Source organism: Chaetodon auriga, chromosome 18, assembly GCF_051107435.1.
Source record: "Chaetodon auriga isolate fChaAug3 chromosome 18, fChaAug3.hap1, whole genome shotgun sequence".
Lineage (NCBI taxonomy): Eukaryota > Metazoa > Chordata > Actinopteri > Chaetodontiformes > Chaetodontidae > Chaetodon > Chaetodon auriga.
Window position 1 is genome coordinate 59,210 of NC_135091.1, and position 21,651 is coordinate 80,860.

At 42.3% G+C, this 21,651-nt stretch overlaps 1 protein-coding gene and 1 long non-coding RNA gene across 3 annotated transcripts; one reads left to right on the forward strand and one right to left on the reverse strand.

Moving 5' to 3' along the window:
• Positions 1 to 233: 233 nt before the first annotated feature.
• Positions 234 to 6,119, reverse strand: LOC143335938 (uncharacterized). Its single transcript, XR_013078480.1, has 3 exons — positions 5,840 to 6,119; positions 1,004 to 1,187; positions 234 to 857 (listed from the first exon to the last, which is right to left on the reverse strand). It is a non-coding gene; the product is annotated as an uncharacterized LOC143335938 (long non-coding RNA).
• Positions 3,722 to 21,573, forward strand: ppp4r4 (protein phosphatase 4, regulatory subunit 4). 2 transcript variants are annotated; one of them, XM_076755646.1, is made up of 25 exons: positions 3,722 to 4,926; positions 7,692 to 7,765; positions 8,655 to 8,757; positions 8,906 to 9,053; positions 9,857 to 9,930; positions 10,594 to 10,700; positions 11,186 to 11,293; positions 11,379 to 11,500; positions 12,468 to 12,590; positions 14,948 to 15,090; positions 15,174 to 15,293; positions 15,619 to 15,696; positions 16,015 to 16,098; positions 16,301 to 16,474; positions 16,578 to 16,683; positions 16,898 to 17,045; positions 17,137 to 17,281; positions 17,391 to 17,429; positions 17,524 to 17,595; positions 17,668 to 17,731; positions 17,917 to 17,994; positions 18,258 to 18,348; positions 19,657 to 19,712; positions 19,850 to 20,273; positions 21,263 to 21,573. In XM_076755646.1, exons 1-25 carry the CDS (start codon positions 4,819 to 4,821, stop codon positions 21,306 to 21,308), a joined length of 2,835 nt encoding a protein of 944 aa, XP_076611761.1. In that variant the 5' UTR covers positions 3,722 to 4,818; the 3' UTR covers positions 21,309 to 21,573. The 2 variants fall into 2 exon arrangements, with proteins under 2 accessions (XP_076611761.1, XP_076611763.1); XM_076755648.1 differs by having other exon boundaries at positions 17,674 to 17,731; positions 21,263 to 21,572.
• The last annotated feature ends 78 nt before the right edge of the window (positions 21,574 to 21,651 follow it).

A 21,651-nucleotide genomic window follows, 5' to 3' on the forward strand; every position in this document is an offset into this window, starting at 1 on the left:
ATGGAATTATTCTCATTATATTACACCCTGAACTAGAACAGTCATTAACTACATGATTTACCAGTCCACTGCTAAACTCAACAAATCAGGTGACTAGATGTAACGTAGTTAAACTCTGTGTGTGTGTGTGTGTGTGTGTGTGTGTGTGTGTGTGTGTGCGCGCGCGTTATTTTTAGATTCAGCTGCTGGGTTAAAGTTAGCAAACAAGGTCAGAGCTGAGCTGCATGAAGTTTCACTTTTAAAGTAAAACTTTATTAAACAACAAGCAGGTGACAGTAAAAAGTAAACAAAGCTGGTTGTTTTAGTCAAAGTCAAATCTAAAATTCTGCTGCAACATCCACTGACCAGTTCACGATACAAACTGTATATATTGTTGGTATTGACTGTGTGTATATAACCTCATACATTGTACATTGTACACAGTCCATATGAAACTGTTTATAATGTGGAACCGAAGAGACTCTGCAGAGGTTCACTTGTGTTTCAAAAAGCAACAAAGTGATACCTCTTTCTCTTAACATGCAACTATGTTTGTCTCTGTGTCATCATGACCATCCACCCTAGACAGACAGTGATGAGCGGTAGGTTGAAGACATCCAAGGTGGGGTTGGATCCAGCCTCCAGCAGCATCTCGGCAGCCTCCAGGTCCCCGGTGTAGGTGGAGAAATAGAGTGTCATGCTCCACTGGTTCTCGTACATTCTGGAGCATTTCTTCAGTGGCTTGGTCAACATTGACGTTCAAGTCAGATTCAATCAGCAGCTTCTTGATACATGCCTGTTCTTCACTGCAGCGATGTACAGAGGACTGATGCCGGACTCTGACCCTGCTGGTCAACAGGATCAGCATTTGCTTGATTCTGGAAATAGAAAGGTAGCTGTCAGGTAAGATTTGGGATGGAACATCTGGTTATCAGTGCCAGACTTAGCAGAGTGAGGCTGATAGTAGTTGTGCATTATGTCCAAAGCTCTGTCAATGCTCTGTGTGCTGTGTTTTGCAGGTCACCTGCAAACTCCTCCTTCCATCATTCACTTGATTTCTTGCACCTGCTGGCTGGTCCTTAAAAACCCCTGGCAAGCTCCACCTTGTCATTGTTGGGTTCTGGTGGAAGTCCGCTGGCTGATTTCATTAGGCTGGGGTGAGGAACATCCAGTCTCTGGACTGTGTGCAGCCCGAAAGAGCATTCGATCTGGCCCACAAGGCAATTCATGAATTAAAAAAGACACATCAGAAATACAAATGATCATTGTTTTGTTGGAGTAAACCAGTGTCTGAGTGAGTTTATGGGGACGAGCTCTCGGTGATGAAGGTCAAACTGAAGAGTCAACACAGCTACAAACATGCTGAACTGGACAAGCTGTAGGACAAATGCTTTTGGATAAAGTTAATGCTCTTCAATGGAGTTTGATGCTCAACAAGTAGCTTTCACAGACCACATTCTGACAGGGACAGTGTTCTGCAAGCAAGTTTGTGCTGAGCGAGCTAATAGCTAAGAAGCTAAAAACTCCTTCAGAAGGAGAATTTGTGAAAGAGGGCCACAGTTTCTGTATTTTTGTCACCATACTGTGGTTTTGTTGTTGATCTAGTCTGGACATATGACTTTTTCCTGTGTGTCTGTCCTGAAGAGGATCCCTGTCTTGTTTTCTCTTCCTGTTAAAGGGTTTTAGCAAGTTTTCCTTTTCTGGCTCTTGAGACTCTATTGACAGACTGTCATTTATCATACTACGCCACATAAATCAAACAGACTCAACTTGACTCATCATCTACCCTGAGGTAGGGTTAGGGTTAGGGTGGCAAGGAGCTGAAGCAAAAACTACAGACTTTAAGTTTGTTCAGATGTTTGCTGGTTTTTATGGTTTGTTCTGTTCTCCAGTTTTTTAGAAAGGTAGTTGTGTTTTCTTGTGTGTTTGGTTTGTTTGTCATTTATTGACTGTTTTCAGACATGTGTTGGATGTTCTTAAATGTTTCCTAGCTGTTTGAACATGACTGTTGGTTTTTGTGTCATCTCTGGACAATTCAATCTGGACTGACTCACCACTTGAGGGCTTTGTAGAGGAACTGGGACAAGCCTGTTAGGGGGTTTTCACAGTTTAGGATATCTCAGGGCTCTGGTTAGGATGTAGTGCAGGTGTCTGGGAGGGGCAGAATGTCTCCACTTGGGGTTTGGGTTTGTTTGAGTGGGCTTAGCAGGGGCAGGAGGGGCTAAGGATGATGATGTGCTCAGAATCTAGAGGAAGGTGTTTGTTAGAGAAAACTACTCTTTACAGTGATCATCGGACAAAATGAATGTAAACACTAGTCCCCTAGATTCTCCTCAGACACTGCCATGGTGGATCCAGTGGCTGGAGAAAGAAACAAATGTTTAGGAAAGTTCCAATCAATCAGATTGATTGAAAATGAATAAGTATTGATATATTTGATTAAAGGTCAGCATTAGTTTCTTTGACACTGATATCCAGCAGCAGCATTTCACATTAAATCTACAGTTAGTGGGCTAAATAACTGCTCTGTATGTACACAGCAGCAGGTAATTTGAGTTTGACCTCTTTAAATTTGGCAGAACATGCTGGTAAATGTGAGATCAGGGACTGTGGCTGGAAGCCATGGAGGTCAGCAGTGTTTATTTCACTGTCCTGAAGCCAAAACACTCAGACACATTTTTACTTGTTTGAATCTGGAGGATTTTTCAATATGTCTCGTGTTTGCAACATAAACTGAAGTGACATGACATAATGTACAAAAACATATAAGCATAAATAACGATATACCACTTTACATAAGATAACAAAACATATATCTCAAAAGTATTATTGTCTGTTAATATGTGAAATTTACACATATGAAAACATATTTTGGTTTTATAAAGGAAAGAATTTTATTTCATTCAATTGTCTGAAAAACTGAATTTCGGTTGAGTTTCACAAAATTTGTCATCTGCCGCTGACTGATATCGACTGACCCATAAAACGTGTCTGGTGTTTTAGTGGAGCTGTGAATGAGAATGTGAAAGAAGAGCATTAATGTGACCATGATGGAGTCATTGAAATGTAAAGGGTTCTTCCTCTGAGGAAGGAGGGAGACCAGGACATGTGCTGATCATCTGTGTGATCCATTTAGATCCTGACAGTGGAACACAGTTATTCATAAAGTTTGTGGGAAACCACAGGGCTGCAGGCTTTTTCTCTTTGTGTTGGAACAGACATGAAGTCAAGCTGCGATGATCTGATCGCAAACACAGACATCAGAAAACTGACAGGTTATTTTGTGTGTTCTTTAATATAGTTTTGTTTGGGTCTTGGTCCTGGACTGTATTTAAGATGGACTTTGTGAGAGAGTTTGGTCACTGACATCCAGTCGTTTCCATGGAAACCGGTTTAGCTGCTGCAGTCGGGGCTCAGGCTCCAGCTGGTGATCACCTGGTCCTGGTCCGATTTCAGTCCCATCTCGGTTTCCTGGCCTGGGTTAGGCCTGCAATCTGCGGCCGGGGCCCCTTCAGCCGCAGGTCAGTCGAATACAAAAACACACAAACACCACAAAGCCCCACAAATCTCCATACAAATTTCCCTCAATTCTATCGATTCGCAAAACAAAATACCCAGTTTTTAGCATTTCCAGGTGGTTTTACTGTCGAAACTTTCCGAGAGATGTTGTGGTAAAATCTGGTTTGAGAAAATCCATCAAGAGGCTGTTCATACAGATGAACTCTCAACTTCCACAGTGTTTGACACGGCTCGGTACCGCCCTCCGTGTGGGAGCGACTAGACGGACTTGGGTTCAGAAACATCGACATTTCATTTAAATAATTGCTTGATGGTGTCCTCGGTGTAGGCCGAAATGAGTGGGTCGTACAGATTTCTAAAATTTGAATTTTTAAGGGCTTGTAGATTGTGAGGTTTACAAATGAGCACCGACGCATTATAGCGCTAAAATTTTAACGCAGTTCGGCGTGACGTCCCTACCGCACAGCACAGTTGAAACGGGTGTAGCAGATCGGATTTTAATTAAATAAGTATTGGTTAGTGTGCTGGGTTGGCGCTGTGGATGTGTTAAATGTCTGAAGATTAAGGATTTTTAGATCCTCGCTCTTATTAAACAGTAAAGAAATTGTGTAATGCGAGTTCAGAACGGAATCTGGCGTGACGTTCACTCCGCACAGGACGGAACAGGAGGACCAGCTGTAAAACATTTTCTTTTTAAATCTGTGATGTCTGGTGTGTCTGAAGATCCGCCGAAATCAAATCTGATCTTCATGACATGTGATAGTCTTCGGTTTTCAACTGTAACCGATCGCTGGTTTAAGTAATGTGGAAATAAGCGTTAAAACATCCATTTCTGAGCGGAATCTGGGTTAACGTTTCGTTCGCGTAGGAGAGCGGGTTTGACTTGGAAACGACACAGCTGATGATCATGACAGCGGCTGGCTGTGGGATCTGTTCCCTGCTGTCTGACTAACGAACTGAGGTTTTCTGTTCAACAGATGCTCCTCAGAAAAGTGGAAATTTTACCGAAACAGTCGCGGCTCGCAGGACGGAATGTGCGCCGAACAGAAGAGAGGACTGTGATGGTTTAATGAGTGTTTTACTGTGATCTCTGACAGATTAATACGTTTGCAGATGAACGAAGATTATTTATATTAGTAGATTTTTGAAAGGGGTCCGGCGTGACGTTCCCTCCGCCACGGACACATCGAGCAGGGATCTCCTTGGAAACGGTTGGTGACAGTCCCCCGCCCCCCCTCGTCAGGAATGGTTGGTACTGAGATCCGCCGCCAGTTCTCCCACTAACAACCAGTACCAAACTGGGCCACTTCCAGTGAGCAGATGTTCTCCAGCAGAATGACTCTGAACCAGTCCAGCCTGCTGTACGGACAGCTGGAGGACCTCCAGGAACTCGCCTTCATCGAGAGGCCGATCCGCAGGAGTCTCAAGGTATTTTAATATTTCAGGCTCTCATTGAGGAAATATTAACATGGAGCTGCTTATACTGTCACACAGATGGACATGGTCCTGTGTAGAACACATGTATGACATGTGATGACGATGAAGATGATGATGATGATGATGATGATGAAGGTGATGCTGTGACATGTTGTATGAGTCAGTGGGAGGAAGATCAGCAGCCTCCATGCAGGAAGCAGAGGGGAGACCCGTATCTGCGCAGCATGACGCAGTTTCTGTCTGTCTGTCTGCATGGACAGACAGACAGTCAGACAGACAGTTTGTAGTACAGCCTTCAGCTGAGGATCTCCTCTTCTTCCTCACATCCAATCACAGCCTGATTAATCCTGGAAATATCGTTTATCATTACATTGGTTTTGGTATCATTTCCTGAGAAGTTTAGAAGTTTTCATGTATCTTCAGTGTCTAAACAGGGAATCAAAGGTCAAGAAGAGACTCTAACGATCAGCTCTGAGGACACGCTGAAGTGTTCTTAGATGTTCAGAGTCCGTTGAAACTTTTCCCATGAAGACACATTCTGTATTATTAAAGCTGTGTCTTATTGTCATGTCTGTCCACAGGAGGACATGTAGTTTAATAAACTAACACTTCAGTCTGATTACATAGAGACTGATTATACATGATAAGTACTTATATAGTTATTCTTATAGTTATTACTAAACTGTAATAACAATAAGAATAACTATATAAGTGCTTATATCAAGTAATTGATGTACAAATCATTAGTAGTCTAAATGAGTACTAACCACGAATGAATTCATCAGTTTGAGCATCGAAATATAATGTAGTATTACAGTTTGAAGAGTATTTTTATTCATATTGTTCATATCCATTATTATTTTAATACATTCAGGAGGAAAAATTATAAAGAGAGAACACACACCTTCATCTTCTTTTACTTCATCTTCCTCTGTCTTTTTCTTCATTGTCTTTTTCTTTCCAAGACTCTATCGCTCTCTCTTTTCTTCTTTGTCTTTTGTCTTTTTCATTTCATCTTCTTTGTGCTTTCCTTCCTGGACTTTTTCTTCTTTTTCTCTTTTTCTTTTTCTTCTTCTCCTTTGTCTTTATTATTTTTCTTCTTTGTCTTTGTCTCTTTTGTCTTTTTCTTTTCTTCGTCTATTTCTTCTTTTTCATCTTATTCTTCTGTTCACACCTGGAACTGTGTGGGTGGAGATGGGCAGGGCTTCAGGATGACGATGACGAAGATGATGATGATGTGAGGGGTGGAGCCTGGGGGCGTCCTTTACAGGAGAAACCCCGACGTCATGACAACGCTTTCACACACCCCCGTCTGCTCCCACACACACACACACACACACACACACACACACACACACACACACACACAATGAGAGACACAGCTGACTGGATGGATTCAGACTGTGTGTGTGTGTGTGTGTGTGTGTGTGTGTGTGTGTGTGTGTGTACTACAAACGCTGTGGGACGTTTTGATCACTCAGTGACACAAACAATCGTTTCAGTTATATTTCTTTAAATGAAAAACATCTGAAGCCGTCAGAACAACTTGTGTTTTATCTGAACTTGTTGTCCAAGAACAGTAGAGTGCTAATTGTGCTAGTCATGCTAATCATGCTGCTTTATTCTGCACCAGCCGAAGCTTTTCAGCTCTTGTATTGCAGCACTTGAATCAAAATGAGACAGTACCATGGCTCATATTACCTACAAGGTGTAACTTGGACTGAGACGTGGAGCCCCTTTTTCCAACAGATACCCAACCTCCCATTGTTGCAGCCATGTGTCTTCCTCAGTACAGTTAGTGATTTCGCCTCACTGACTTTCTGTGAAGAGGTGTCCTTGATGGATTTAGGCTTGGAAACATGTATGACTAGTTTTTGTCAAGCTAATTTCAGATTCCTCTGTGCATTATTTGAATGTAGACTGTGGTATCATCAGCAGACATTGTAAAATCATTGAATTTTAGGGCTAAAGCTTGGTTTTGCTCAGGGCTCAGATAATTAATGTCCATACAGTTTCCATTTAAGTAGTGGAAACAAGTGTGTGTGTGTGTGTGTTCTTGTATTTTAGGTATCAAAGTACAACCATCAAAGACTGAAGCTCATTTATTTTCATTTTACAACACAAGGTTGCACAGTAAAGTGGAAGTTGTAGCCTCTTTATGCAACACATACACGGAACATATATTCATTCATTCATTCATTCATCTTCTATACCCAACTATCCCTTTCGGGGTTGTGGGGGGGCTGGAGCCTATCCCAGCTGTCAACAGGCGAGAGGCGGGGTACACCCTGAACCGGTCGCCAGTCGATTGCAGGGCAACATATATTCAATTTATTTCAAAATTTAGAATAGAATAGAATTAAATTACATTAGTATGTAGTTATTTCTATACACATACACTGATACATATATACACCTAGAAAGTAATAATGCAAAAGGGAAACTAATTTTAAAAAAAGAGAGAGCTACTGACCACATCATCTGCACCCACACCGCCGACACCATAGTGCTAGTAAGTATGAATAACCGGTTTCTCTTCAGAAGAATCTCCTCAACTTAAAACACACCTGTGAGCTTGGCAGTCATACAGGGGACTTACTTTCTGCTAAACTGAATATAAAGATATGCTGAAAAATACTGATTGATTTTAGAAACTGTTACAACCTGTGCGTGTTATTATCACACTTACATTTTCACAATAAAGACTTGAATTACCTGTGCATGTTTCTGATTGGTTGTTTGTGGTTTCCTGTCAGACGGCGGAGGAGATCGATCAGCTGACTGTGGATGAAGACCTGAACGACATCGAGAGAGCTGTTTACCTGCTCAAGTAAGAGCTGGGTGCTGTTTTTTGGTCTGCTTGACCTACAGTTTCAAGAGCTAACAGTTGAAAGACCTACAGATGCTTTTTGGACATTCAATGACTCACCTTGAAGCATGACATAGAAGTATTGTACCGTAGATCCATAAAAACAGAAAAACAATGTTCCACAGAGTTTAAACCATATTAGTTTTCATAGTGAGAAGAATGTAAAAGGTCAGTATTGGTCACAAAGTTTTGCTTTTGTTTTTTGTGGTAGTTTTTCAGTCTGAGTTAAAACTAGTTCATGTCTCAACTAGTTTTGAGTCAAGAAGAAATCAGAAGAATCCTGAACATTTTTTTTTAATTATTGGTAGAAAGATTTCTGATGTACAGGGCCTGAAGGTGGAGGGAGAAGTTTCTGATGGAGAAGAGGTTCAGTCCTTCCCTCTGACCCAGTAAACTCTGAAGCCAATTAAACATTGAAGGCAATAGTTGTCTGATCCCAGAGGCTCTAAACTAGTTCACTGAACTCATTCACTGTCTGAATTGAAAGCTGTCAGAGAACCAGGACTGAAGCTGCAGGATCCAGAGATCCTGGACTGTGGAGATAACTCAGGATATGAAATGATGACAACTGATGTCATATGAGAAATCTGCCTGAAAACAGAGCCCTAAGTATGATACAAACAACAACAGGGCATACGTGAGGTGTCTGGACCGGAGTTTTACATCGCTGATCAGGCTGGTTGTGGGTCAAGCGTGGGCACTTTATTCGTTCAGATCCTAAATCAGATGAATTTATGTCCAGGTGTTGGTTCCGGAGACTTCACAGTTTGATTTTAGGTCCTTGCATTTTGATCTGTGATTAGTCTCACTTGAGGTATATGTTTGCTCTATATGGTCTTCCTCTTGTCAGCGTGGGTCAGGAGGTACAGAGAGCAAGTGTCATCAGTAACCTGCCGAGCCTTGTCCGCCAGAATCCAGCTGAGACATTTCGTCGCGTTGTACCAAAGGTTCGGGTATGTACACAGCAACATCACAGACTGTATGTCAGTAAAGTCACTACTTTCAGCGTGAAGGCAGCCACGGCTAGGTATCACATGGACAGTCGCCCTGAGAAATGACAGGTGTGTCATTCAGATAACCCGTTCAATCTGTCTGACTCAGGAGGTCCTGAATGGAGCAGGAGCAGAAATCCAGTTGGCAGCAGCAGCATCATTTTTAACCATTCTACAGGATGATATCATCCTGATCCACACCCACACCTATTCCATCCTGAAGACCGTCCTGCTACATCTGAATCACCGAGACACAGGTAACAACACCCAGATCGCCTGAACCATCAAACACAGGTAACACCACCTTATCCAAGACACACAGGTAACAACAATACCCGAACCAAAGATACACACAGGTACACACCTGAACCATATTGATATTGGCATTGATTTTGATGTTATTTTGATCTTGACATCGATGTAAAAGTTGGTAATGATGTTGATTTTGATGTTGACATACATCAAAATCTGAACATCTGTTGATGTGGATATTGATGTTGATATTGAAGTTGACATTATTCTCATTTAGACACTGATGTTGATTTGGCATTGATGTTGGTATTATTTTGATGATTACATTGATGTTGATTTTGGCCTTGATGTTGCTGTTGATTTGATGTGGATGTGGATGTCGGCATTGATGTTGATACTAACGTTGATGTTGAAATTGATGTTGGATTTGATGTTGGCAGTGATGTTGGTGTTATTTTGATGATGACATTGATGCTGGCCTTTATGTTGATGTTGATTTTGATGTTGATGTGGATGTTGGCATTATTTTGATGTTGATGTTGATAGTGATGTTGGAATCAATGTTGACATTATTTTGATGTTGACATTGATGTTGGATTTGATGTTGGCAGTGATGTTGGCATTGATATTGATGTCATTTTAGATGTTGACATTGAAGTTGATTTGGATGTTGATGTTGGCATTGATGTTGATGCTATTTTGGTGTTGACATCAATGTTGATGCTAGCATTGATGTTGATGACTTTAATGTTGACACTGATGTTAATGTTGAGATTGATGTTGTCGTTGATGTTGCTGTGTTTGACAGTAGTGAGCAACGCCTGGTTGGAGACTCTGCTGTCAGCCATTAACGCTCTACCCAAGGAGACCATCAAACAAGAGGTACAGTAATCAGGGTCACTGATTGATACCTTCCTCCAAGACTCTGTTCTGGAACCAGCTGCTAATTACTGATTATTCATCAGTATTAGACCAGTTTAAAATACTAAAGTCTATCATTAAAACAGCCTGGGAAATTAGATTTTGTAAATAAGATGCCCAGTAGATGTGCATGATTTTAAGACTTGTCTCTGTTAGGTACTGCTCTGCTTCCTGTCTCTCTCTCAATCTGCCACTCATTACTCATCTGTCTGCATCTTTACCTCTTACTTCACTTGTCCCCTTACTACCTGTCTATTTACCTATCTACCCATCTGCCTATCAGTTTCACTTTCCTACTACCAGTCTCTTTCTTTACCTTTTTTACTGTCTACCCACAGTCTTTCCACATACTGAACATTCCTCATTCTGCTCATCTCTACCTGTCTATCTATCTGTCTCTTTTTGTACCTGTCTGTCTCTCCAGGTGTGGAAGCCACTCCTCTGTAACTCTCAGCTGTCTCTCTCTTTCTCATGTCCACCTGTTTCTTCCTCTCTATCAACCTGTCTCCCTGTTCAGGGCTTCTATTGGTTAAACCCGAGCTCAGTCAATCTACAATCTACAGTGTTTATCTTCCTGTCCCTCTTTGTACCTGGCTTTCTGTCTACCTGGCTGTTCCTCTGCAGGTGCTGAACCCTCTCCTCTATCAGTCTCAGCTGTCTCACTCTCTTCAGGCCCGTCTGGCCAGCTGCCGCATTTTAGGGAAAGTTGCCTGCAAGTTTGATTCTCACATGTGAGCTGCAACACAGCATGTATATGCTGTACACATGTACAGTACCACAGACACTTACACTGCACACACTGTACACTGTAGTACCACACACACGTATACTGTACACACTGTACACCATAGTACCACACTAACTGTATACCACAGACACACACAAACACTATATACTGTACACACTCTACACTGTAGTACCACACACTGTACACTGTAGTACTACACACACTGTATACAGTACACATTGTACACTGCAGAACTACACACACTGTACACTGTAGTCCCACACACTGTACACTGTAGTACTACATACTTGTACAACACACTAATATCCTGTCCTGTGAATGAAGTCTAATTGCTATCAGCCACTAAGTATTTATGTAAATGATTAAGAATTCTAAGCAGGCAGTTGATCCTATATGTTACTGTATATTGAGCTCAGGTGTGTTGTTAGACCTGGTCTGACACTGACAGGAGTGTTTCTGGTGTATAAGAGTGAAGAAGGAGCTGCTGCCGTTGGTTCGTTCTTTATGTCAGGACGTGGAGTTTGAGGTCCGGGCCTGTATGTGCCGTCAGCTGGAGAGCATTGCCAGAGCGACTGGGTAAATGTCATCAAACACTGAATGAAACCAAACCCAAATTAAACATCCTGCTTTGGTGAGACAGCATCTCCTGTCACTCCCTCAGAGTGGACGACACCAGGACAGAGCTGCTTCCTGAATTGGTGGAGCTCGCTGAAGATGAGGAGAGCAGCGTCCGCCTCGCTGCCTTCGACACCATCATTAACCTGATGGAGATGATGGACAGTGGTGAGTCATCGGCCAGATCTGTTGTCAATAAAAGTCAGCATGGTTTCTGGTTTCCTCAGACTGTGCCAATGTAAGTCAGAGGAAAACAAAACTATAAAACATGAACTTACAGCTTGACATGAAACTACTCTGTACAACTGCACCCAATACCACTTTATGGCATCGTGGTATTAACATCTGGTCATTTGAGCAGGTAGATGTAGGAGGAGCACTGTCAGTAGTTTGGAGAGTTTTTAAAACAAGCGACGATGACAAAAGTCAAGCAGGCTGAAAACTAAAATTGTCCAGAAGAGAGCTGAAAAGTGGTTCCTTTAACAAACAGTTTGATAAAACATCTAAAGAGCCAACACAACGCAGAGTTCAGGGACTTTTCTGATGCTAGCAACAGGAAACAGCAACAACCAGCAAACACTGGAGAAACTAAAGAAAATGTCCAGAGACCCACGAGTATAAAAACATCAGGAGCTCTGACCCAACAAATTATTCTTGATGAGCAGCTGCAGATAACATGTTGCCCTCTTAGTTACTGAAGCCGAGGTCTGAGATTCAAGCCGTTGCCTCATCACAGAAACTGTACGGTCAAACAGTTTGATGGAGCATTAAGTAGCTCTGAGAACATGCTGCTCTGAATATGTGCTCCCTCCCTGACAGTATCAGTCCTCACCAGTGGACATTTCTGGAAAAGACTATCTGCTCTGGTTCGGTTTGAGGTATTAACCTGAAAAGTGAGCTCCTCTGATGCTTTGACATCAGATGTGGTTGCTGTTGTGAACGAGCTTCAGAGAAGTGTAATTATGTGTGCGTGGTCTGAAAAAGAAAAAGTGGTGTTGGTGCATCCCGATGTACTTCCCTCCTGTGGAGACCTGCATGAATTTAAGGTGAAGCAGTGCTCTTTCAGCAGCAGCAAGTCAACAGTCCACATCTCTATGAACACTACTTTTAAAGCACCCCCCCCCCCCTCTCTCAGATGACAGACTCCATGTCGTGGTTCCCCTGGTGATGTCAGTATGCGAGGTGTCGTCATCGGCGGACGAAGCTGTTGTGGCTTCTTTGTCCTTCCAGTTTGGGAAGCTCTGCAGTGGACTGGCAGGTGAGAGTAAGTGCTGGTGATCAGCAGTGTTTCTTTCTTGTCTAAAGGTTAACCAGTCCTCAGGGGTGCCACTGGCCCTAGCCTTGGACCAGGCTTTGGCTCTGTTGTGGATTGGAGAGTTGTATGGAGAATCAAGGACTGCATCTGTTTTTCATGAGGGGCATGTCTGTCAGCAATGATAGTGAAACATTTTCCAGTGCCACAACAGGGTCAGTAATAGAGAAAATATTATCAATGTCAGACCTTGACAAGTCATTTAAAAAATTCTGAAGATTAAAATGTTTAAAGTTTCATGTGGTGATAATTTGAGATTGAAATTCAGAGATTTTAGACACAGGTGACTGAACAGTCTGCCGGTAAAGGCAAAAACTCCAGAGGCAGGGTGTTTGTGTGGTCTGTTAGTATTTATAGGAAGTGACTCTTTGTGACATGTACCTCTAATGTCAGATTAATGGGATCAGCTTCCTTAGAGCGAGAACAAGTGAAGGTCACATGACTGGTCTTCTTTTAATCTAGGACCAGTTTAAATTTTAACAGTGGGATCTGTGGTGATTGATTCACACTGACTTTTTTTTTTGATAGACAGTTCTTAAACCAATTCTCTATAATAGCAGTTCATGATCTGCAGAGTCAAATGCTTCAGACAGATCAACAGCTGGAGATAAAGATCTGATGATATCATTAGTAACTAGCATGGCCACTGTTATAGTGCTATGGCCTGATCTATTATTAAATATCTATTACTATCAGATAAAAACTCTTATTGGTCATTTAAAACAGATTAAAATACTTTTGACATAACAGAAAGTCTGGAAATGGGATGATAACTATTTAGTCAAAAATAATTAAACAAAGGCGGGACCACAGCTAATTTCCAGGTACTGGATGATAAACTATAGTTTAGGATAAGCAATAGTGTCTGCAGCAGTTTTTAGAAAGTAAGACTATCTGACCTGGGCTTCATTGCAGGTTGTCTCATTTATACATTATGGACTAACTGCTAAGATAAAGAACTAAAGAAATGAAAGATAATAAACAAAGAAATAAATACAAGGGTTGAAGCTCTGCAGTACTCGCAGTACTCTGCATTATTGTATACAAATATTTATCTCCTTCCCTCTCTCTTTTTTATGGGATGGTACCAATATGGGATGGTTGTAATGACCTCTTCATTACCCCCCAAATTGTTTCCAACACCATGCAGAAACCATCCCCCAACATTGAAAGTGAACTGCTGAGAAGGGCAACATGGGATAAGCTCAGAGTGTCCTTTGGCAACGTGTGCCCGTGTGTTACTGGAATCAAAGATTGAACCAGCAGAAATAAAATGACTTTTGAATGTGTCTGCAATTTTGGTTCCACCCTTGATTACACTTTGACTTTCAGAAAATTAGGAAAACTCATTAGTGTAATGTAACTTGAAGAGGATTTGACTTACTTCCAGAACTTGGTAGGGTCATTCAGATTTTAATTTTTCATGGAAAGATAGGAGTCACATTTAAAGTTTGTTTTTTTAATTAATTTTGGACATTTATTTCTTAATGTTCTGTATAGAGTCCCATCCAAAGGGTTATTCGTTTTCTTTGCTTTGGCCTATGCAGCATCTTTTTGTCTAATAAAAGAGGAAATAGATATCACTCATTCTAAATCTTCTATAAAGGGCCATGTTTATCAGAGACAGCCAAGAAAGTTGCTTTAAAATAATCCCAAGATAGATCAACATCAGCCATTTGTGAGACAATAGGGTCAGGTCATTATTAAAAAGACTGTGCAAAAAGGCTTGTTCATTGAAATTGTCTATTAATAAAACATGGTGTACTGTAAGGATTCTTACAGGTTCCCAGTGCACAGAACATTATTCCAAAAGTTCCAACTGCAGAGAATCTGTGGGTTGCGTTTGTTCCAAAAAAGACCGAGTCCTCTGCATTTAACCAGCTCTTGTGGTTTAACTTAGTTGGCGAGTTTATTAGCTGCACCAGACAAAGAGTCACAGACATTGTTTGATGGGTCTGAGGATGATGATATCCAGTCCCACTTTAGGTCTCTATGTAATACCAACCCCTATTGAGTCCTATTGTGAAGAGGCTTGGTAAGTGAAGTGGCCGCTTCATTTGAAGGTGAAGGCAGCTGTTAACATCTGAACAGAGTGTACGCAATAATAAGAGCAAAAAGAGGACAAACCCGTGTCCTGTCAAACATTTTATCAGTGGCTGTTGGACTTTGATAGATTGTTCCTGTCACAGATTTAGTTTGTGATTATTTTTTTTTTTAACAGAATGTGAATCTGTGCAGTGTCAGTATGGTGACCTGAGGATTAAGGAGACATGTTTCTCTAATGAATGGTTCTTGTGTTTCAGGCTCTCTTTCAGATGAGCAGAAGGGCCGGCTGCTGCAGAGGTTTAAGGTGCTGTGCGTCACTGGTCTGCAGACTGAAGGAAACCAGACTGATGGCAACAACGAGTCAACGCTGATCCGCTGCAACTGCTGCTACAACCTGCCGGTAGACACAGAAACTCACACAGAGTTCAGTTCAATCTTCAATCCTCCGGATAATTGATGTCACTTCCTGCGCTCTGTCTCCAGGCCATGGTCGTGTTTTCTGACTCAGCACACTTCCTATCAGAGCTCTACCCATCTTTCTCAAGTCTTTGTTGTGACCAAGAGATCAGCGTTCGACGAAGTGCTGCAGCCAGTTTCCACCAGGTCAGATAATAGCTACAGCCACCATCTGCATCCTCATGATTTATCTATTCGTAGGGTCTTACCAGTAGTGGAGCAAAAAATGCTAAGTTTGTCTTGACAGTGACACCAGAGGAAGGATCACAGGTTTGTTCCCAGTCAGGAAGGAAAACAGTCAAACAGGAAAACAACACAAAAGTGTCTGTCTGTGGACAGTGTTTTCTGAAGTTACAGTACATCTGCAGACTTGCAGAATAAAACCACAGCTTTCTACATCATATAGTTGGTAAGACTGTTTGAAAAGCTGTCTTTTGTGATGTCACATGATTGGCCCACCCCTTCCTGTCAGGTGGTGAAGCTGCTTGGTTCAAATGTCCAACTGGTCCACAAAGAGCTTCTAGCTCTTCTGCAGGATGATGCTCTGGAGGTGAGATACCACACCGACAACACTGCTCAACCAATCAAGATGCACTGCTGCATGCTGCATTATAGTATTAACATTGTTTACTGAGTTTTCTTTTTTTGGTGTGCTCATACTGACATTAACCTAACCTAACCAACCTAAGGAATACCTGAAAAATTGTTTTTTGAGCCAGATGCATAGAGCAACACTTCACAATTAACCAACCATTCATCAACCCAGACCAGGCATAGCTTTTTTATTTTAGATGTTCGTTTGCTATATGCTAGTTTCACATGATGGTGCTTTTATTGTTTGTTTGTTTTTTTTATTGTTGTTGTTGAGGTGTTGGATGCTCTGATGAATCACCTGGAAGAGACTTTGGAGGCAGTTCTTTCCAGAGGAGAAAACCTGACACTGGACAACAAAGTGAGAAAATAAACCTCCATCACTAAAACTTGTTTGGGGTTTAACATGGTTTGATTATGCTCCTTTAATTGTGGATATTTTCTCTTTGTTTGTAATATCTAGCTAGCTTTCCTTTGTTTTCCCTGTTTCCTCTCTAATCTTGGTTATCTTGTGTCATCTGGTTCTTCTGCGTTCTCTCCTGGTTCCTGTGGTTCTTCATCAGTTCCCGGAGCTGCTGTCCGCTCTGCTGTCAGCAGAGCAGAAGGTTGGATGTTCTCTGCGTTGGCGGCTACATGAGAAGCTGCTGCAGCGTTACAGCTGTCTGGCCAGACTGCTACCTGGAGAGCTGCTGCACCAGAGCTTTTCCCCTCGCATTTTCATCATCCTCACCACCAACGTCAGCACGACAAGCCATGATACGACACAACAAGACGTGATACATCAGGTGAAACAGGTGAACAAACAGGTAACTTCCCATGTGGTTGTTGTTGTTGTTACAGAAGGTGTTGCCAGTTCAGAAGGAGGCAGCTCGGACATTTTGCATATTCCTGCGTTACAACCGCAAACAGGAGCAGCGTCAGGAGATGATGGAGCGACTGATCCAAGGTCAGAATACTGTTGTCCGTTGGTCTCTGTTGGTCTGAGTGTAATGTCACACATGAACAGGTGAATCCAGTTACCTGAGTGTAATGTGTTTTGAAAGGCTTCTTTAAATCCACCACAAACACCTGAATTCCTGTCCAAACTTAGGGACTGCCCCAATCTACAGCAGAACCTATTCATGGCTGTCAGTTCATCTCATTGTGTTTCTAATCTTCAGATTTGGCTCAGGGACGGAGTTACTGGAACCGTCTGCGGTTCCTTGATGTTTGTGAAATGGCAACTGAGATTTTCTCCAGAAAGTACTTCAACAAACACTTCTTGATCCCGGCACTGGAGCTGGTCCACGACCCAGTTGCCAATGTCAGGTATCTGGCAATGTTCTGTCCAGTGTGGCATGTAAAATCTGATTTCTCTCTGACATCAGATGTAGTACATTTGCCTGTACCTGTCTGTCAGGTACAAGCTGTGCCAGTTGTTGCCCAGATTGCGTTCATCACTCCGCTTGCCGGCTGACAAGCAACTGCTGCAGCAGCTTGACTTTTGCGTCCAGAAACTCCTCTGCAGAGAGAAAGACAAGGATGTGGTAGCCACCATCCGCAAGGTAACATCTTCACTAGCTGAAACCTGTCCAGACCCACTCCTTGGAGACTCTGTCAGTCTGTGAGCATAATCGTCAGTGATGGATTAACAGTATTCATAATGTTTTTCAGACAGTGTTGGAACTAGACAAACTGGACCTCACAGAGCCTGTAAGCAGCTTGTTTTCATGAAACTGTAGAATCACATCTGAGTGTTTTGCTTCACTCCTGATGTGCCTCCATCTGGTTTGTTGTCTCTTTGCAGTTTCACAAGAGACAGGAGAGGGATTTGCTGGATCAGAAGAAGGAAAAGGAGGAGACTCTGCTGCTGGAGATGGTGAGTCTGAACCTGACAGATCTGGTTCAATCACTGTCTGCTGTATTCTAATGGCGTCTCCTCTGTTGTCAGGAACAGCTGGAGCGCCAGCAGAGTGAAGGGAAATTGAACTCTGAAAAACATGCAGAGAGAAAACGTGAGCAAAACTGTCATGTTTTATTTTTGCCTAAAATGATTCACCGATGATTGATTGTTGGAATATATACAAAGGAAAAGTAAATGTTGTGTACTGTTTTGGTTAACTTCTCTGACTGCTCAGTTTATTGATCAAAATAGGCTCCTGCTTTGTAGTCCAGTCTGTAAACTGCCTTTCTTGGACAGGAAGAGACAGTAAGACCTCTCTATCTGCTACCAAATCCATGTCTGTGTCCTCGTCCGGAGCCACTTTGTCCTCCTCCGGTAAGACGAAATCGTAGATAAAACATCAGTTTGTGTTGGCAGTTAAGTTTGGAGCAGTTTGGGAAAGACACAACATTATCTGTATATTCATGATGGTTCAGTATAATCCTGACTGTAATGGGTGTTTTCTGTCTTAAATCTCACAGTGAAAATTGAGAATCTCATGTAAGCATAGATTTTTAAAATGTCAAGGCATATCAGGACCATCAGGATCATGCATGGAATACAAACCACAATGATGATGATGATTCTTCTTCTTACAGGTAAAGAGATGAGGAAGGCTAAACTGTCACGAAGTCGATCACTCAGCAGTCAGCCAACAACATCCAAATCTACCAACTCAGACAGACCTCTGTAAGCACCGCTGGTTGTCTTTTATTTTAAACTGTCATCTCAAGTTTAAGAGAAGTGAGATTGATGGGTGGATTGGTACTGCAGATGCTGCACTGGACTGTTGTGGTTCAGAGGAAGGTGATCCTGAATGTGAAGCACTAGATTCATCAGTGGATTTCTGTTCCAGTCTTCAGATGTGGTCCTGGTCTTTGTGTAGTGGTTGAAAGAATGAGATAATGGATCCAAGCAACTGAAGTGAGTTTCTCTGGCAGGGTGTCTGGACTCAGCCTTACAGACAGAGAGAGTAGCTCAGAGGAGAACCACTGCTCCTTCATGTTGAAAGGAATCAGCTGAGGTAGTTCAATATCTGATCCGTATCCTCCTGGAATCCTCCATGTGGAGGAATAGATCCTTTGGGCAGACCAGAACACACTGGATTATATGTCCCATCAGGCTCCGGCACTGACCAGAACATACTGAAACATCAGGTCTCCAGGAGTAATTTTTCTTTAACAGATTTTGGTCTGTGTAATCTGCAACAGCCTCTATCTTGACATTATGAGGTCAGAAAGAGACGTAGGTAGGCAGCATGTTAAGGGCTGACGAAATGTCTGAACTCAAAATGCAGGTCACAGATAATTATGGTTTGAATAATAAAACGATCTATTGTCTGGAAAAGGAAGATGATAAGGAATATGATCACTGGGAGATGTTCTGTGTAGATCCAAGATGAAGCGTGCAGGGAGGTGAGGTCAGTCAGCAGCTTTAGACTTAGACAGACTTAGTTACTTGGAAAAGCAGGCAAGGCAAAATTCAACAAAAAAAGAAAACACAAGGAGAGCTGAGACGTGTTAGCAGACTACAGGGGACAACAATCTGGAGAAGACTGGTGAGGAGATCCAGGTTTTTATCCTTTGGATGATGGGTGTGGTGGCTGATTGGCATAGGGAGCAGGCGTAGATGAGACGTGATAGCAGTGAACCGCCCAGTCCAGAAACATACACATAAGAAGAGGCTGACATAACACAAACGAACAGGAACAGGAGAAAACACCAGGAAAGGGAGGTAGAGTGAGGCTTCCAGCTGGTGCAGATACCTTTCACTTACTCTCTCCTGAACTCTCATGTTTGTCTCGCTTTGTTGCAGTGATGTAGAAGTGTCCTCAGGCTGTGGTCAGTACGCCACTTTTAAGTGTGGTTACATGTGCCCCTTGAAACTTGTTGCTTGGTTTAAAGTGACTGAAGATCTGTTGGTATCTGTCACCTGGGGTGTTTAAACATAGACAAAAACAATTGCTCTTATGCTCTGTTTGCTGATTCTGTATTTCAGGAAAGTGAAGGAGCTGAGCAGTGGACCCGGGAAGTCCTCCATGTTATCGAGCAAAGGTGCCACTTCCTTACATACATCTGCATATTTAAACGCTGGCTTTGTCTAAATTCAGGTCGTGGCTTTCAGGACTGCATGGGCGTCTCAGGACACTCATTGTGATTGTCCTTATTCAGACATTACTTGTGTTTTATAGATGACTCCTTGAGGACTGCCCATTTCACTTTGGCAACCCAGTCTACGTCCCCCATGCCTGTCCTGATTCGCAGCAACACTACCAGCCTACTGGACAGAGCTAGCACACTGGAACACAGAAGCAGCACTATGGACCACAAGACCACCACCTTAGACCAGAGAGATCATAGAACCATTACACTGGACCACAGGAACAATATGATGGAGCAGAGAACCAGTACAATGGACCACAGAACCAGTACTTTGGAGCACAGAACCAGCACCATTGACCAGAGAGACCATAGGACCAGTACGTTGGACCAGAGAGACCATAGGACCAGTACGTTGGACCAGAGAGACCATAGGACCAGTACGTTGGACCAGCGCAGTAAAACCATGGACCGGGGCTGCGGGGTGAAGGACAGCCAGTCCAGAAAGCTGTCAGTGTGAGTTGTTAAAATGTTATGGCAGTAGAATCCTATGAGTAAATGATCCCACATGGTTTATACAGTGTTTACACTCTGTAATCCCTCAGACCAGGTCCAGGACTGGCCCCCACACAAGGCTCCCTGTGATCTTATTAAACCAATCACAGGGACCTTCATGCATCAACATTTGTATGGTCCTTTATCTGAGACCATCCTTCCCTGAATCCCTCCAGCACAGTTATTCAAGGAGTGGTGATGGATTTACATGGTGGCCCTCTACAATACTAATAATTTTATAACTTTAAGAGCCAACATGGACTTGATGTTTTGATCATTTGTGGTTCCACTGTCGGAAACAACTTTGTAATCCTGTCCAGTTGTAACCTTGTTATAACCTTATGCTGGTCTTCACAGGGATAAACCATGACCTAACCCCCTTTAGCCCTGTTATTTTTTAGGCTCAGACTTAATTCTGGTTAAGGCCTGTATCAAATATTGGTTGTGCCTTTGTTCAGACCTACTTTCACCCAGTTTTAGTCAAGAGATTATCCTTATTTAATGCATCTTTAACCCCATTTTAACCTGGCCTTTAAATTGGATTATTTTATTGTGGCTTCAGGGCTAACTTGGTCCTGGTTCAAACCTGTTTCAATCTTGGGTTAACCCCATTTTTTCCTGTTATTAGCTCTGACATTCTGCTTTACCCAGATTAATCCTGGTTTGCACTGATTTAGGCCTACTATTGTTGAACTCCTACTTTATTCTGGTTTGAACGTGTTTTAACACTGGTCTTGCTTTTATTTCGCCCCATTCACCCTGTTTTCATGCTGTATTAGCCTTATTTAATCCAGTTTTAATGCTGTGATGGTTTAACCTAGACTTAACTGAGCATTTGCCTTTCGTGTCTCTCCAGAACAGAAAAGGCAGATGTGTCAGCAGATCTGAAACTTAACTATATTGACATATGTCCTGTTTTTTCTTTTTCTTTTTTTTTTTTCAATCTACAGAAACAGGAAGTCAAACTCTTTCAGCGTCCAGTCAGGACGAGATTGAAGATGATGATGATGATGCCATTATACCTCCGCCAGGCCATCAGCCCATCAGCGGTCAGGGAGCGATTTCCATATAAACAGCAGCTTCATTAGTTACAGAAGGAGAAACATTGCCCAGAATGCAACAGGACATCGTCTCTTCCTCATCATCATTAACAGAGACGGTTCAGGATGAGGTCTGCTGCTTTTATTTTCTGAACACTGTGTATTCCAATGATTTCATCCTGTCACCTGATTGGTTCAGTAAAGTCCACACATACAAACTGTTGGTGTGTTCTTATTGGTTTGTGGTTTCAGCTGCATGCGTATTCTTGGTTGGGTAAATGCTGACATCACAGAACAGT

Excerpts from the sequence above, each read along its gene's own strand:
- ppp4r4 (XM_076755646.1), top strand. The coding sequence starts at position 4,819 with ATGTTCTCCAGCAGAATGACTCTGAACCAGTCCAGCCTGCTGTACGGA. Across the intron at positions 9,054-9,856 it reads TCTGAATCACCGAGACACAG|TAGTGAGCAACGCCTGGTTG; the intron begins GTAACAACACCC and ends TGTGTTTGACAG. Across the intron at positions 9,931-10,593 it reads AGGAGACCATCAAACAAGAG|GTGCTGAACCCTCTCCTCTA; the intron begins GTACAGTAATCA and ends GTTCCTCTGCAG.